This window comes from Oryzias latipes, chromosome 1 (genome assembly GCF_002234675.1).
Source record: "Oryzias latipes chromosome 1, ASM223467v1".
NCBI lineage: Eukaryota > Metazoa > Chordata > Actinopteri > Beloniformes > Adrianichthyidae > Oryzias > Oryzias latipes.
The window spans coordinates 7775943-7790336 of record NC_019859.2 but is presented as its reverse complement, the minus strand read 5'-3'; the positions used below and the strand labels follow the sequence as shown (position 1 = coordinate 7790336).

The following is a 14394-nucleotide window of genomic DNA, read 5'->3' as shown; positions in this document are numbered from 1 at the left end:
AAGCCAAAATTTCATTTCTGAGTATTTCTTTACACAAGTCGTGAATCAGGAGATAAAGAAATGCAGTTAGAAAAAGCTTGTATTTTCTACATACAAACTATAGTCGGTAGGTCATAAGCTCCCTGCTCCACTCCATTCGGATGCATTCACTTGCAGACAAATTGTTCTTCTCATCTGAACTGGCTGGCTCAAAATGTACAGCTGGGTAGCTCCAATATTGTTCGCCATTTTTGTTGAACTGCTAAGGTTAGGTTGGGGTTGTGAGGGCTGTAAGATATTATTGATACTTTATTGATCCCACAATGGGGAAATTCTTCTCCGCATTTTGACCCATCCCCTGGGGGAGCAGTGAGCTGCAGCCTAACGTTAAGTAGTAGCGTTAAGGGCCTTACCTAAGGGCCCTCACTGGGTGATGTTCATTGCTCGCCATTGATATGGTAATTGACCCAGTACCATTGTTTATACCCCTCCGGGAATCGAACCCTGGATTCCTGCATTGTAGCCTCTCACCTTACCAACCGAGCTACCCAGCCGCTAAGACTCGGACCCGGAGAGTTTTTTTAATTTCATTTTCTCAGCTTCAGAATCTGTTCAAATGGCATAATTGAGTAAACGGCTGAAGAGTTACAGTAATTCAAAGAACATCAACACTGCAGCTACAGCTATGGTGTTAAAGGGCTAATACAGTATGCTGTAAAATTGTATAGGAATTCTAGTTAGCTAATGTGCTCCCAACATAATCTCCACTGTCCATACTATGTTAACATCCAGCAATTGAGTTTGCAACATCTAATCTGCGGTTTATTCTTAATTTATTCATTAGCAGAAAGCTAATGTCTGCATTGTTGATTATTAGCATTAGCATGCTCTTATGATCATCAGCTATCAATAATACATCGTCTCTAATTCACAGCTGATTGTGATTTCTTCTCAGCCTTTCTGACTGTTTTCACCAAATAATGTATATATTGTTGATTCCTTCACTTTACCATTTCCATAGCGACTGAAAGGCTGGATGGTGTGAATGTAAAACAGTGTCGAAAGTCAAAAACGGCACACCATACTGCCAGTCAGAATGACTGCAGTCAGTGAATTCCCACCCTGATCCAACTACTAAAAAACTATGTAGTGCGGGACTATGTAGTGCCCTGAATTGTAAAAGCTATTCAGACACCATGCTCACTACTTTTTTGTTGTTATGGGAAATATGACGTCACCGATTTCACTGAGCGAACATCTAATCAATGAGGGTTTTACAACAGCTATTTATGAATCCACTGAGTTCTGAAGATGAAAACTATGTTTTATTTAAAAAAAGTACCTTTAAAAAGGTTTTTTTCCCAGCAAAAATTGTCCAAATGCAATGCATTGTGGTCTATATTCACCAATCTAGTGAGCATTAATGCACACTGGTTTTTTGCAGAGACTTTTAGGACATTTCTAGGGTTTTGGATTTTGGAATTGTTAATGCGGACAGCACTACAATATGGCAAACGCACTATACGGTGCACTATGTAGTGAGTAGTGACGGAACTCAGACTTAGACAGTGTGCACCTTGCATTATATGAGTGAAAACCATGCTTTTTTTGCTCATCTGTTAAAGAACAATGTGAAGGTTTCTTAAAAAGATCAGGACTAAATGTTTAAATACAGAAATGAGTGGGTTCCTCTCTCTGTGTAAAACCTTCACCCCAAACCACCAATGTCAACTGTCAATTTGAACTGAAAAATTATAATTTTTCTTTTGAAGCTACTGCCGCTTTTTCCAACATAGAAACATGCATTTATATCATCTTTAATAAAGTTAAACATTGTGATATTGATAACAAAAAACAACCTCTGCCTTGATGAAAATTGTCTGCCACCAGGAGTTTTCTTCCTCCTAACTAATGTCTTCATTAATAAATCCTGCACTTCTCAGCTTTAACTTCCTGTTCCCAACCATCTGAAAGCATTGATGCATTGATGGAGTTAAATGGTCTTTCAGTATAAAATAATTCCAAAGCATCTGTTTGAACATCCCTGTCACGATGGAGTCTAACTCTGTATCTGTTGGTGATCTGAGTTAATGCAGGGATGACTAAATGTGTTGGTGCTCAAAGAGCAGCAGAAGAACAAGAAAACTAAAGAGGGGACGTTGTTCCGGGTTCTTGGTGTGCATCTCGCAGTCGCTGCTTTGTTTGTGTCTCGTGTGTGGATGAGTCTCGCTTACAGGGATCCACTCAGTGTGTTTCTAGCAGCCGCTCTGGGAGTCTGTAACAGAGCATGAAGCATAGAGCGGGCTGTGACAGCTGGAGCAACCAGGGTGATGAAACATGCACTTCATCACTTCTTGGAAAATGAGGGGGAAGGAACGGTCCTCTTGGGAGAGGAGGAGGGGCCCATAAACATGAGGAGGGGAAAGCCGGCGGTTCGCTTAAAAATGGTTTTATTGAGGAGGCAGGAGCTGTGATGTCTTGTTTGGAAACACAACCTATTCGCCATGAACGCTTGTTGCAGGAGTCAGGAGTCACATGTCAGCAGACTGTGACTCCACACTGAAAATGTTCAGACTGCCTGTCTGTCAGCGATCTGAAAGCAGATCCGTTTGTCCTGTAACGACCCCTGCCTGCAGAGGAAGGTACTGCAGCTGCATCTATTCAGGAAACTGCTGTCTCATCTGTGCAGTCAAACAGCTTATTGTCTCTAAAATCCAGCATTCTTTCAGTTGGATCTTATCTTTTTGATCAACTTCACTACTTTTCTTAAAATACTTAATAAAAAGACAGAATTTTTTTTAAATGTCAGAGGACTAAGCCTGCAGAAACACAGCTTCTCTACGAGGACAAACTAATCTAAAATATGTTTAACTTCTCTGATAGATTTATAAGCATACAAACACAAATGAGCAAACCTTTATAGTCGTTTAAACTTTATATTATTGAAAAAATAAAGTTTTGAAAGTCTTGATTTTCCGTATACCAGTTTAACCCTTTAACACTGCAGCCATCACCGTCAATGGCAAAATAACATGCTCTTTCTGCTGGTTATGTCGATTGCATATCTATTCTGCTTCAGAACCTATTGGAAATACATTCATTGCATAAACAATTAAAGAGTTACAGTAGTCAAAGAACATCACACTGGAACTTAAGCTCTGGTATTAACCCTTTGCATCAACATGGAATACTTAAAAGTAGTAAATCAATCAACATAAATCAGCTGATTCTGCGGCTGAGAAACACAGTTTCTGTTAGTAATGTGTTAGTGTGCTGGATTTCAGTGCAAAGCGGCTTTTTCTCTGTGTTAGAATCAGCCGATTCACGCTGCTTGCATGGTCAAACAGCGTGAATCGTGAAATGGTTGAACAGTTATGGTAGATCAACAAGCGAGGGTTAAAAGTGTCCCAAAGACTTTTTTCAATGTGTTTTTCTCTCATTTAAAATAAAGCATTTACAATTGTTTTGAACTCATTTAGAACAAATGTGCCACACCACATTTGGTTTTACCACACGGACTCATCCCAAATGTCCACCAAAGAGTCCTGGGAGTTTTTATTAAATGTGTTGAGAGAGCAGGAACAGGTGGTGGACTTAATGATCCCTGTTCTGGATTCAGTATCTGTTGTTAGCTCACAGCCAAACCCCATTTTTAGAAATCAGATTGCAGAGTGTGACTCATGCAGTGCAGATGCTGCTGGACTGAAATGGATGCAGCTTTGTTGTGTTACTTCAACATTCCAGCATTTTAGTTGTGTAACATCTGATTTAAGTTCATGATAAGCCTTGATAAGATGCACCACAACATTATTGTTCACAACCAGGTGTGGGAGGAAAAATTGAAACTTATAACTGTGTAATTCAATTCAAACACTTTGTGTGTCATTTAGTGAATATTTTTGTCTGGTTTAGCATTTGTAACTTAGCTTTCAATATTTTTCACCATTGCAAAGAGGGAGTTTGTTTAAGCTATATCAGTTGGTTCAGATAATTTAACATTTATCAATTAACTTTTAAGCTTGTTATTTATTTTATTTATATTTTCCCATTTTTATCAGCTGATTTAGTTTTTAACATTGTGTGTTTCCTATTGAATTGTCATTGATGTTTCCTTTTGTTGATTTAGTGTTTACATGTTGGTTAAATATGTATTGAGGTCACGTTTGAAGCATTCTTTATTCTAAATTCAATTTAGCTTAATGGTTAAAAAATATTCATCTCTATAAAAAATACCAGGCATATTTACATTTTTATCTGGCTTGTTCGAAACTTTTAGCCTCTTTAGCTCCTAGTATTCAACAATTTTCTATTATTTTTTTATTTAACACAAAGAAAATTGGTTTAGGATTTTTTATTCACTTCTGTTATTGTTTTGTATTCAACATCATGGAAATCTTATCATTGGCACAATAATGTTAGTTGTGGCATTTTCTTACCTTCTTAGCCGTGGTGCTTTAGACCAGCGGTCCCCAACCTTTTCAACGCCACGGACTGGTATAAAGTTTTCACGGACCGGTCTTTAAGATGAAGGTGGACGATTACTGCAGCATCGCTATGGTGACGGCGGACCAGAAACCTAACAAGACGAACCCTAAGCTTTTGTTTTGACACGCACAACATTGTACATCGCACAGGTCCTGTTATCCTCTCCCCTTCCCACACTCATGGTGCAAAAACGAAGAACGGTTTATTAAATGTAGCTTTCTTTTTTTTTGGAAGTTGAAGACTCCCCTTCTGTCTCCTGGCTGGCCGTGTTCCCCTTGGCATAGAAACTTCCCAAAGACGTTTGTTTTTAACTCATTTTGCTAGCTCCTGGGTTGTTTTTTTTAGCAGTAACCTATCGCGTGACCAAGAAGAGCTTCTTGGCCTGCGTCAAGGAAGTAATGTAAGTTATTTGTTCTTTCTGTGCGGCCCGATACCGGTCTGTGGCCTAGGGGGTTGGGGACTGCTGCTTTAGATGGTAACTAAGCATTTATTTTATTAATAAAACTAGTTGCATTCCATTTTTGTTCAATTCAAATCAGTCCATTTAAAAAGCGGCACTTTACAAGCATAGTTGTAAAAGCAAGACGCATAGATCGTTTTGATAAGACCAGGTTGTCCAAACTGTATTATAATAACTCTTATATCTGGAAGTGACCAACAGATTACATCAAAGGGGTTTTGGTTTAATCCCCTGTACTGAGAAGACAAAGGGTGACAGTGGGGAGGAAGACTCTTTAAATGGGAGAACAGGAAGAAACCTTCAGCAGAAACACTGGCTGTGCCCTCCACACTGTAAAGGTCCGGCTGAAGCAAGCAAAGTCAATTTAAACAGATTTAGCATACGGCGTACAATTAATGTTTTCAGCATGTTGAGAATTTTTAGTAGAGACTCATTACAGCATGTCATCAAGCCCATTTGTATTCAAATGTTCTTCTTTAAAAGTTTAACAATATTACTCCTACCCACACTTTAACCACTGATAGCTTCCTTTGAGCCAACTTGCCCCCAATAGAACAGCATTTCCTCTTTTCTCCCTCTGATGCATCTCCACATGGTGGTGTAACAGCTGAATGGGTGTGGCTCTCAGTCCTGCCCTGGTCCCCCCCCCCCTCATCAGGGCTTCCCTTCATAAATGTGTCCGCACACGTCTTCTCATTTCTTCCGCCTGCTGTGATCACCATGATGTTGCAGCAGATTCGTTTCAACTGTTGTAACTTCGACTTTCTGCTCAGATCCCCCCCCCATGTTTTTGAATGTGTGTTCTGATTGGTTGATAATGTATGTCCTCAGTGCATCGTAATGTTTACAGTTTTATAATGAAGCCATGGGGAACATGTTAGCGGTCATGTTGGATTTTATCATTCGGTGTGGCCCCTCGCCGTCTAGCCATGAATACCAACAAGACTTAACCTTGGCTGCTGCCTTTAGGGGACAGATGCGTTCAGATGATCAGATTATTGGAGGGTGGAGTCATGTGATCGTTAGATTGGTGAGTGGTTGGGCTACTTCCACAGGACTCCTTAAACAGTGGAGATTGTTGCCCCCCAGGGATTGGGGGAGGATGGATTTGGTGTTTGGGGGCTAATCAGGAATAAGTGGGTGATAATGGGTTTGTTTGCCTGACTGCAGTAACGAGGCAGTCTACTTTGTTTTAAAGAGTATATATCTATATATATATATTAGACAATATTCACTATCCTTTATTTTTCTGAAAAAATTGTGATGTTAAATGATTTTGACTCTAATTTGTAATTACATATAGTATCTAAATAAAAACTAAAACTAAAGGTAGAAGGTACTGAAACTGTCAAATAAAAAAAGATAGAAAAAGTTAATTTAAAAATGACTGTGAAAAGTAGTTATTTTAAAAAGAAATACAAGCTAATACATTTAAGGAAGAATTTGATAAAAACAAATTGTATTTCTCATTTATAGAGAAAAGCTTCCAGTGATCCTTTATGTAAATAAATTCTGAACCTTAAAAATAACATGTAAGGCGTTGAAAGTGAAAATAAGAAAATTATATACAAATAGATGAACAGGAAAAAAAACAGTTTACTGCTTATGAGCAGAAAACTACGAAAAACTTGGCACTGAGCAGGAAAATGGACTCCCCTTTAAAAACAAAACAAATTAGTGTCCTCTTAAAAGGGGAGGTGGGCACTTTTTCAAAATAAAAGAAACAAAACCTGATTTTAAGTTATTTTGATAACTTTTTCCCTACATATTTTTAATTCAGTCTTGAATTTTGGTTTTGGTCATTTCAAAACCAAAAGAAAAATAAATTCCATAAAAATAAGGTTATGCTATGTCCATCTTTGTGAAACATGAGTCTGGTATTTTTAAAAAGTCAGGCGATCTTAACCTTCAAAAATGACTGACAGGAAAAATGTAGAGATGGAATTTTGTGATTAAAGTTATATTTAGTCAAATAATTAAACTAGTATTTAAATGTCTTTTAGGTTGGGTTTAAACAGTTCCATTAAATAATTTCATAAATAAATATTCATAATAGCTTGTTTAAATAATCAAAAGCTTCAGATTAAGATAGACAACAATAAAGGCCTTTAGGTAAACTAATATTAATTCAGAAAAACGATTGTTTTTTCCCTCTAATTGCATGAAAATTAGCTGTTTGCTTCATAATAATACTAATATGTTATCATAAAGATCATATCATACTAGTAGTTTCCTAACCTGAAGCTAACCTGCTTCCGCTGCATCATATTCAGTTTCAGAATCTCACAAACATCTGATTTGACTTATTGACTGCTCAGAGCTGTGAATCTAGTGCAGTGTGCTGACCTGCTGTAGCTTCACAGATCTCAGGTGTGTTTGACTAAATGTCAGAGAGATGAAAACTGCAGACTGCACTTTCCTTTGCATGATAATGTTTTTGCAGTGTGCCTGATCTACTGACTCAAAACACAAAGTGATGACTAAACGTCCTTTTGGGCCAGTTTTTTCTCTGTTTATTGCTGTTTGTGGATCATCATCTTTAGCTTTTCTTACTTTATTTCTGGAAGTTTTCCCAAATCCCCGTCAAACCCCACCATCACTGGATGGCTGTACGGTTTCTGTTTGGTCCCCAAAAGGATCTAATGGTTAGAAATGTCCTAATTTTGCACCCTGCTTCTTCCTCTTCATGCTTCCAGAGGAGGTTGGACAGGTCCTAGCAGCGGAAGCTGGTTGTTCAGCCCTCCAGGGAGGAGTTCAGTTTCAGCCTGGGGGACACGGGTTACTGGCTAGATGGTGGACCGTAAACTTCTACTCTCACGTTTCCTTCCTACATTATCTTTCTGTGTTTTGCCCCACTCTGCCCCTCCCGTGTTGCCTAATGCTTCACAGATGCCCTGAAGGCATATTTGAATAAATTAAAACTAAAAACAAACATTAAGTTCTTAATACTAACATTTACTATGCTAAAGTATTTGTTGATTCTTCCTCTGATTCGTATCCAGAAAAACAGAGAAGACCTTTATCTCTATCTTGTTTGGGCTATGGACGTTTTTGTGCTGGCTGGTGCAATAATCATCTTTGTTATGGGTGTGGTCAACTGAACAAACCTGTCAGGTCCATCCAATTGAATGACCCCTACCTCTGTTTAACCCAGAGTACTGTACTTTGGCTGCAATGGTTGGTTCTGTCCACATTGGGACAGAGTTAAGTGAAACATATTAAGGGTGGACCTGGTTCCCTAGACTCTGGCACAGTATGGATCTGTTATAAATATAATAAACCAAGAAAGGATTCTTAATGTATAGTTACATATTTATTCAATTTTTACTTCTCAGTTAATTCTAATCATTAATTTTTAGCTTTTTTTTTTTTTTACTCTAACGCCGGAGTTGTAGCTCCAGTGTAGACTATCTTTGAATGACTGTAACTTTTCAGCTGTTTACACAATAAACAAAATTCTGAAGCAGAGAATAGCTGCTATGATACGCAACATATTAAGCTGCTATGATATGCAACATTTTACAGTAGTGAAGTGTTAATGGAATCAGTGTAAACCAGCTGATTCTGACGTGGACAAGAGCACCACGTAAAGCATTTTATATCGGCATAAAGCTGGGTTTCTCTGCTTCAGAATCTGGTTGTAAAATTGCGTAAACAGTTGAAGAGTTACGGTAGTTCAAAGAGCTTCTGTCTTTAAGGGCTTAACAGCTGTGGTAGAAGTAAAGTCCACTGAGTAATCATCTGGATATTGTGCCCGCTTTGGGATCCCGTCTGTCCACAACATACTTCCCGTTACTTTTAGTCAGTTCCAGTTTGTTATGTGTCCAGCATGGCTTCAGATGGATAGGATGAGGCAAGGGAGTCAAGTCCTGCTCACTCCATGGCTATTTTTAGTCACAATGAAGCATATTCTGGTTGGTAGCACACAAAGATCTTCATGGAGAGCTCAGCATAAAGGCCTCTTTCATTTGCTGTGGTCAGTCCCACTGAGACATCAGATCAGAGAGTAGAGCACAGTGACACTAAAGAATCTGGAGCTGGTCTGTCTTAAAGAGGACATAAAGCGCTAGTGCCTCTGGCTTATCCTGCTTGTATCTTTTTGAGGCCGTCATTAGGGAAGATGCGTTTATTTAATAGCTCACATGGGATCAGACAAAGAGCCGAGTTACTGCAGTATAATCCCACAGCTCTTTTTGATGAGAGATTTCATCAATGAAATAAGCGGCCTGACAGGAGCAAAATGAGACATTATTTAGAAATCAGAAATGCTTTTTCAGTTTGTTTGAATTTTTTTTTAAACTCAAGGAACTTTGTCACCAACGTCATAAGCATTCAGGTTCTGCATTCTCCTGTGCTACCAGGCAGCAGCAAAAAGGACATGCGCAGCTGGTTTGATTCATTCTTAACCCCGTTTCTAGCCTGCCTGAGTCACTGCAGACAGGAAAAGCAGGTCACTTATACCTCCATACTACCTTCTCATTTAAAGCCTATCCTAATGATTTAATCACATTAGCATTTGTTTAGTAAAGCGTCTTAGACTGATCCTGTGTCTGTCAAATCTGGTGAGCACAAGGAGGAAGGGAAGAGGATGCGGCTTTAGGCACGTGACCAATTTGTGTCTGTTGCAGGGAGCACCGGCAGCTGGCCAAAGTCATCCCTCCCTCTGTTTTCCATTCTTCATGCTGTGTCTTTCCTTGTTTCCCTTTGGACGCATGCAATGCGCAGTGTGTGGAAGATGACTGCATGGATGTGTTTTTGCAGCAGTGCAGCGGAATCAGGATCCACATGTTGTGACTGAAAGCTGGACTGTGGACGCAGCAGCACTTTTGCTAATCATGTCCCTGTTGTGTTGCTTCTCCTTTAGGGACTATGGGTCCAAGCGCAAGTCTGGTAAGTCACACATCCCTCTTTAATCCTGCATGACATAAAAGCCTTGTGTTGGTCTTCGTCTTGGCTGTCACATGTTCTGTTTGTTTTCCGTTTTCTAGGGTGGTGTCTGTTCGTTAGGATTTTAAATGAGATGGGTGTGTTGCTGCGTTTCTTGCTGGACATTTGAAGATTCAGCTAGAGTTGTATCAACAAAGATTTGTGTGATGCATGTTAAGCTGTTAAATACAGTAAACATGTTTCAACTTCCGTCCCTCTCAGGAATTCAGCAATCTTTTTTTTTATTTCGCGAGAAACATTAAACGTTGCATTAGCAGTAATTAGCAGTTATTTTAGCATTATTTTTTTGTAACTAACACTGTTGCACATTTTAAGCCTCACATAAACAGTATTTTTCTCAGCTAGTTTTCCTTTAGCATAATCTAGAGAATTGTAGTTTTAGCATTTTTTCTGGTATTCTTCAACACATGGACCTTGACAAACAGCCAATGACAAAAGAGAAAAATTCTGAATTTAACAAGTGTCAAATTGTACGGGTATCTGTAGTTTCCTGTTGACTTTTATCCCTTGTGCTATCTTAGATGACCCCACCCTTACATTGACGTGTTCTCCCTACCATGACAAAGGTGGATAAAGGTGGAAAGATTTCATGTAATCCATGGACACCAGTGAGCATCACAAATCATTGAAGAAAAAAGGTTCAGAGCACTGTTTAGTGGGTCTAGATGACCCAACTCCCAATGTTGCAGTGCCTAGGATAGCACAAGGGTTAAAGATGTAGATCAATTTTGTGTTTGAGACAGACTTTACTATTGGGAGATAGTTATGCGTTTTAATAAAAAATACTAAATTAATGCCAATTTTAATCTGCTTTTGCCTGTGAGTAAGTCCTAATTGTGATGTCATAAATGTCATGCTGGTTTTCTAAAGCTAAACCCTGACTTGAGTAGCTTTGGGTTAGCTCGGGACACATGTCAAATGTCTTTGCTTGTTTGTTTTTGGCATCAGGTTCCCCTCCTGCTCTGAGACAGAGCTCACACTCCCCTATGTGAGAACCAGATTCTGTTAGAATGGAGGGGGCCACAAAGGTTGAGGCTGTCAGACAGGGGTTCTCTTGTTTACGTGTGGCAAAAGAGGTTGCTGGCTGATGTATTGAACAGCAGCAGGATGGAGGACTGTATTTTCAGGTGTGTGTTAGTGTTTTCAAGAGTAAAGGAAGTGAATGTGTGTTTACATATGTTAAACTTTCAGCGTTTATTGAGATCTTTAAATTGGCCTGCAGTCGGTGGAAAAGGGGGAACCAGAGTTGGAGTTAGATGGAGGCAGACGGTTTGGGTTTGGGAGCAGCTGGAAGGCAAAGAAGATAATCTTTCATGATGGCCATCGAGTTGAGCTTTGGTTAATCAGAAAAACCTAATAAACTGAAAGGAAAACGGGTCAAATGGCTCATTCAATCCCAAGGTTAGAAAATAATCACCAGAAGTCATCTTTTATTTCACGTAAAAATACATTTTTGGGGAGAACAGTTCCAAGAAAATGTCCACCACGTTAGTGAATGCAGAACTCCTGTTTGTTTTGCTGCTTTGTTGCCTCAAAAACCCACAATAATTGACATCAGTTCAGGGTTTAGTTCACAGGATGAACCCAGAAAAGAGACTTAATATCAATCAGATGTGGTGGGCTTCTGTCATGGTTTGACTATGGGACTCAACCCCAGCTGAACTAAGACCTAAGCATGCCCCTCCTTTAGGGGCCAATGGTAATCCAACAAATGCCCCACAGCAGTGAGAGGGGATTTGGCTTTTATTGTCTTAGATGAGTCAACCAAGGGGGGTCTTTTTTCTTTGGGGTGGGAGGGCTAGTGCTGTTTTAATTTTAGTCTGTTGATGTTGATCATTTACAGAGCTTCCTTCAGATTAAAGAAACTATGCCACAAATATGTGATAACATTATTGACTTTAGTAAAAATATATGATGGTTGCACAAACAATACTGAATGTTTGTCTCCTTTTAGTCTAGACTACAAAGTGTGACACAAAACACAGCTGGGACTTTGATTCCAAGAGTGTGTTCATTTATTTATTATTCATCCCAGAAATGGGGGTTACATTTGTCTTGCATTTGATTAGATAAAAGGAAAATTTGTTTTAAGTAGTTGTCTGCCGTTTGTACTTGTTGCTTTCCGTAAGGGGGGGGGGGGGGGGGGGGTAAATTGGGGAAAAATCAAAAATCTAATTAAAAAAGTAAAATCAGAGATTTTATTTGTAGACCATATCGCCCAGCCCTAGGATACAGCCTGTTAGCCTTAAAGGAAGGCTTCTGTATCAGAGTGGCGGAGATAGCTAAAAAAACCCCAGCCCAAACCAAAACTCCAATGTTTGCACCCAGACTTATGATAGAAACTTAACGTTTGTAAGAAAATAACCGTTAAAAGATCCAGACCAAGTTTGAAGACAAACATCCTTCAGTTAGCAAACGACTCAGGCTCAGGTTGATAAACTCATCCAACTAACCTCAAACTGTTATTGTAGAAGGGGTTTGGAAAAAAACACGTTTTTTATGATGGAAAGTTACTGTTCACAGAAAGATAATAAAAGCCTACCAGAGGCTGAGTTTTTGTGCAGATTTTTTTCTCTCACTGATACTTTTGTCCTTCAATCTTAGTTTTTGATTTTCCTTCTGGAAAATATCCATCAAAGTCTTACATCTGATGTTTTTATTCATGCAACAGTTATAAATCCAGACAAATATTTTATTCATCTATGAAAGGGAAATTCTTCATATGATGTCAGGAGTAAATAACTAAAGGGCGCATGGTGACATTAGAAAACATTCCTTTTTGTTCTCCTCTGCAGTTTGTATTTTTATGTGCAGATGCATGTCCAGGAAAAAATGAGCATCAGCCGAACAGGCAGTAAAATACTGTGACTGATCTGATGTCCTTCTGATCCTCAAAGCTTCATCACCACCGCCTGTGTTTGCTCTTAGAGGTGGATGATAATCACTTTAACACTTCACAAAGTGTAGAAAAATGAGGAAGAGTTGGGGAGCAGCTAATATTGGAAAATACAGAATTATATGAAATAATAGGGATATTCAATTAAATTACAAGGACGGGATGGGATTGGAAGTGGACTTTTTTTGGGGAGTTGGCCTCGAGTTTCTGGTAATCTCTCTTAGCTAATGATGATGTATCACAGCTTTCTGTTGCTTCTGCATGCTGCTGAAGGGAATAATCACTCTTTGCTTCTTTCCTTCTTTATTTATGTCTGCAGTGTGGATGTACGGCTTCACAGACAGCCCCAGAAAAGAGGCCTCAGGTAGCCTTGTGTGTGTCGACAGTCTGTCAGCAGCATGCGTGCTTCGCTGTGCTCCATACTTCAGCTGCATCCTCTCTAGCTTCTCTGTTTATTTCTTTTCACGCCTTAGTTTTGTCCTGCTTCGCATGCAGCATCTGCTCAGACTCAACGTCTGCGGCTTTTTGCATGTTGAGTGTTTGCATCTGGATTTATTTCCCACATCATTCGTGTTGCTACGTCAGAGAAGCAGACTAAAAAAGCTCAAGCTAATGAGTAAACACATTTTTTGAAAAGTGAGAACTATTTAACTGGTTACTTTGTTTAAACTTGGTGAATTAATCAAGACATATGTTGTCAAAAATGATGAAAGAGTGTCACACCTTTATCATTTCTGCTTTTATTCCTGACTGTAGCCTTTATAAGACTGAAATGAGTACAAAATTTAGGTAAACAACAATAAATCTGTTTCTTTAAAAGCAATCGTTTTACACACCAACCCAAGATAATACATATATTTAGGCTAAGTCCAAATTCTCTCACTACTCATGACTTAATGAATTATGTGATGTGATTACTATTTTATGTACGATTCCAAAATCCAGTGGCCTAAATGTGAAAAACAGAGGAGCACTGATGTGCACCCGATTGGTCAATATAGACCACGATGCATTATATTTGAAAGATTTGTCTGCTGAAAAATGAATGCAAGTTTATTTTTTTTACTGCAGCATCCCTGTGTTCTGTTCTCATTGTTAATATTTTGTTGTTTAGATGCTAAATTGCTCTGTTGATTATGGAGGACTGGGGTGTGCTGAGGGAGGGGAAAAGACAGCGAGACAAGAGGCGAGTTTGTTCTTTGGGGGTTCTCCTGGTTGTGTGGCGTGGTTACGGCCGACAGTAACGAGAGCTGTTCGTGAATAAACCAGGAGTTTGTGGTGAAACCAGCGTCTGCATTCGCAACAATACATCATACACATTTTCATCATCAGAACATAGTGGATTCATAAATCGTTTTCATAAAATGTTTATATTTGTTAGTTTTTTTTTTGGCAAATAGTTGATGTCACATTCAGTGTTTAAATAAATAAAAAAAATTTAAGTAAGTATGTCTCTGAATTGCAATAAAACCCACAATATAGACTTTTGGGGGTTAGGGAGCAGTGGGTGAATTTGGACATAACTTACATAAGAAAAAAAACTATCTGTTTGGTGCATATTTGTTTTGAAATATTAACTTAATGATTTCAATTTCCAGGACTGGTGAGGAAACGGTTAGAATTAAAA

At 38.9% G+C, this 14394-nt stretch overlaps 1 protein-coding gene across 4 annotated transcripts in view; it reads left to right on the top strand.

Annotated features, from left to right (window-relative positions):
• The window catches only part of LOC101166531 (SH3 and PX domain-containing protein 2A), a 93906-nt gene that overhangs the window by 43606 nt on the left and 35906 nt on the right, over positions 1–14394 (top strand). For 2 of the 4 annotated variants that reach the window (XM_020712191.2, XM_020712136.2), the window contains exons 6-7: positions 9789–9814; positions 13087–13131. In XM_020712191.2, the coding sequence (XP_020567850.1) occupies positions 9789–9814; positions 13087–13131 (71 nt within the window). Of the gene's footprint in view, positions 1–9544; positions 9815–13086; positions 13132–14394 lie in introns of those variants that run through there. The other 2 variants (XM_023954995.1, XM_004065662.4) reach the window with 2 other exon arrangements.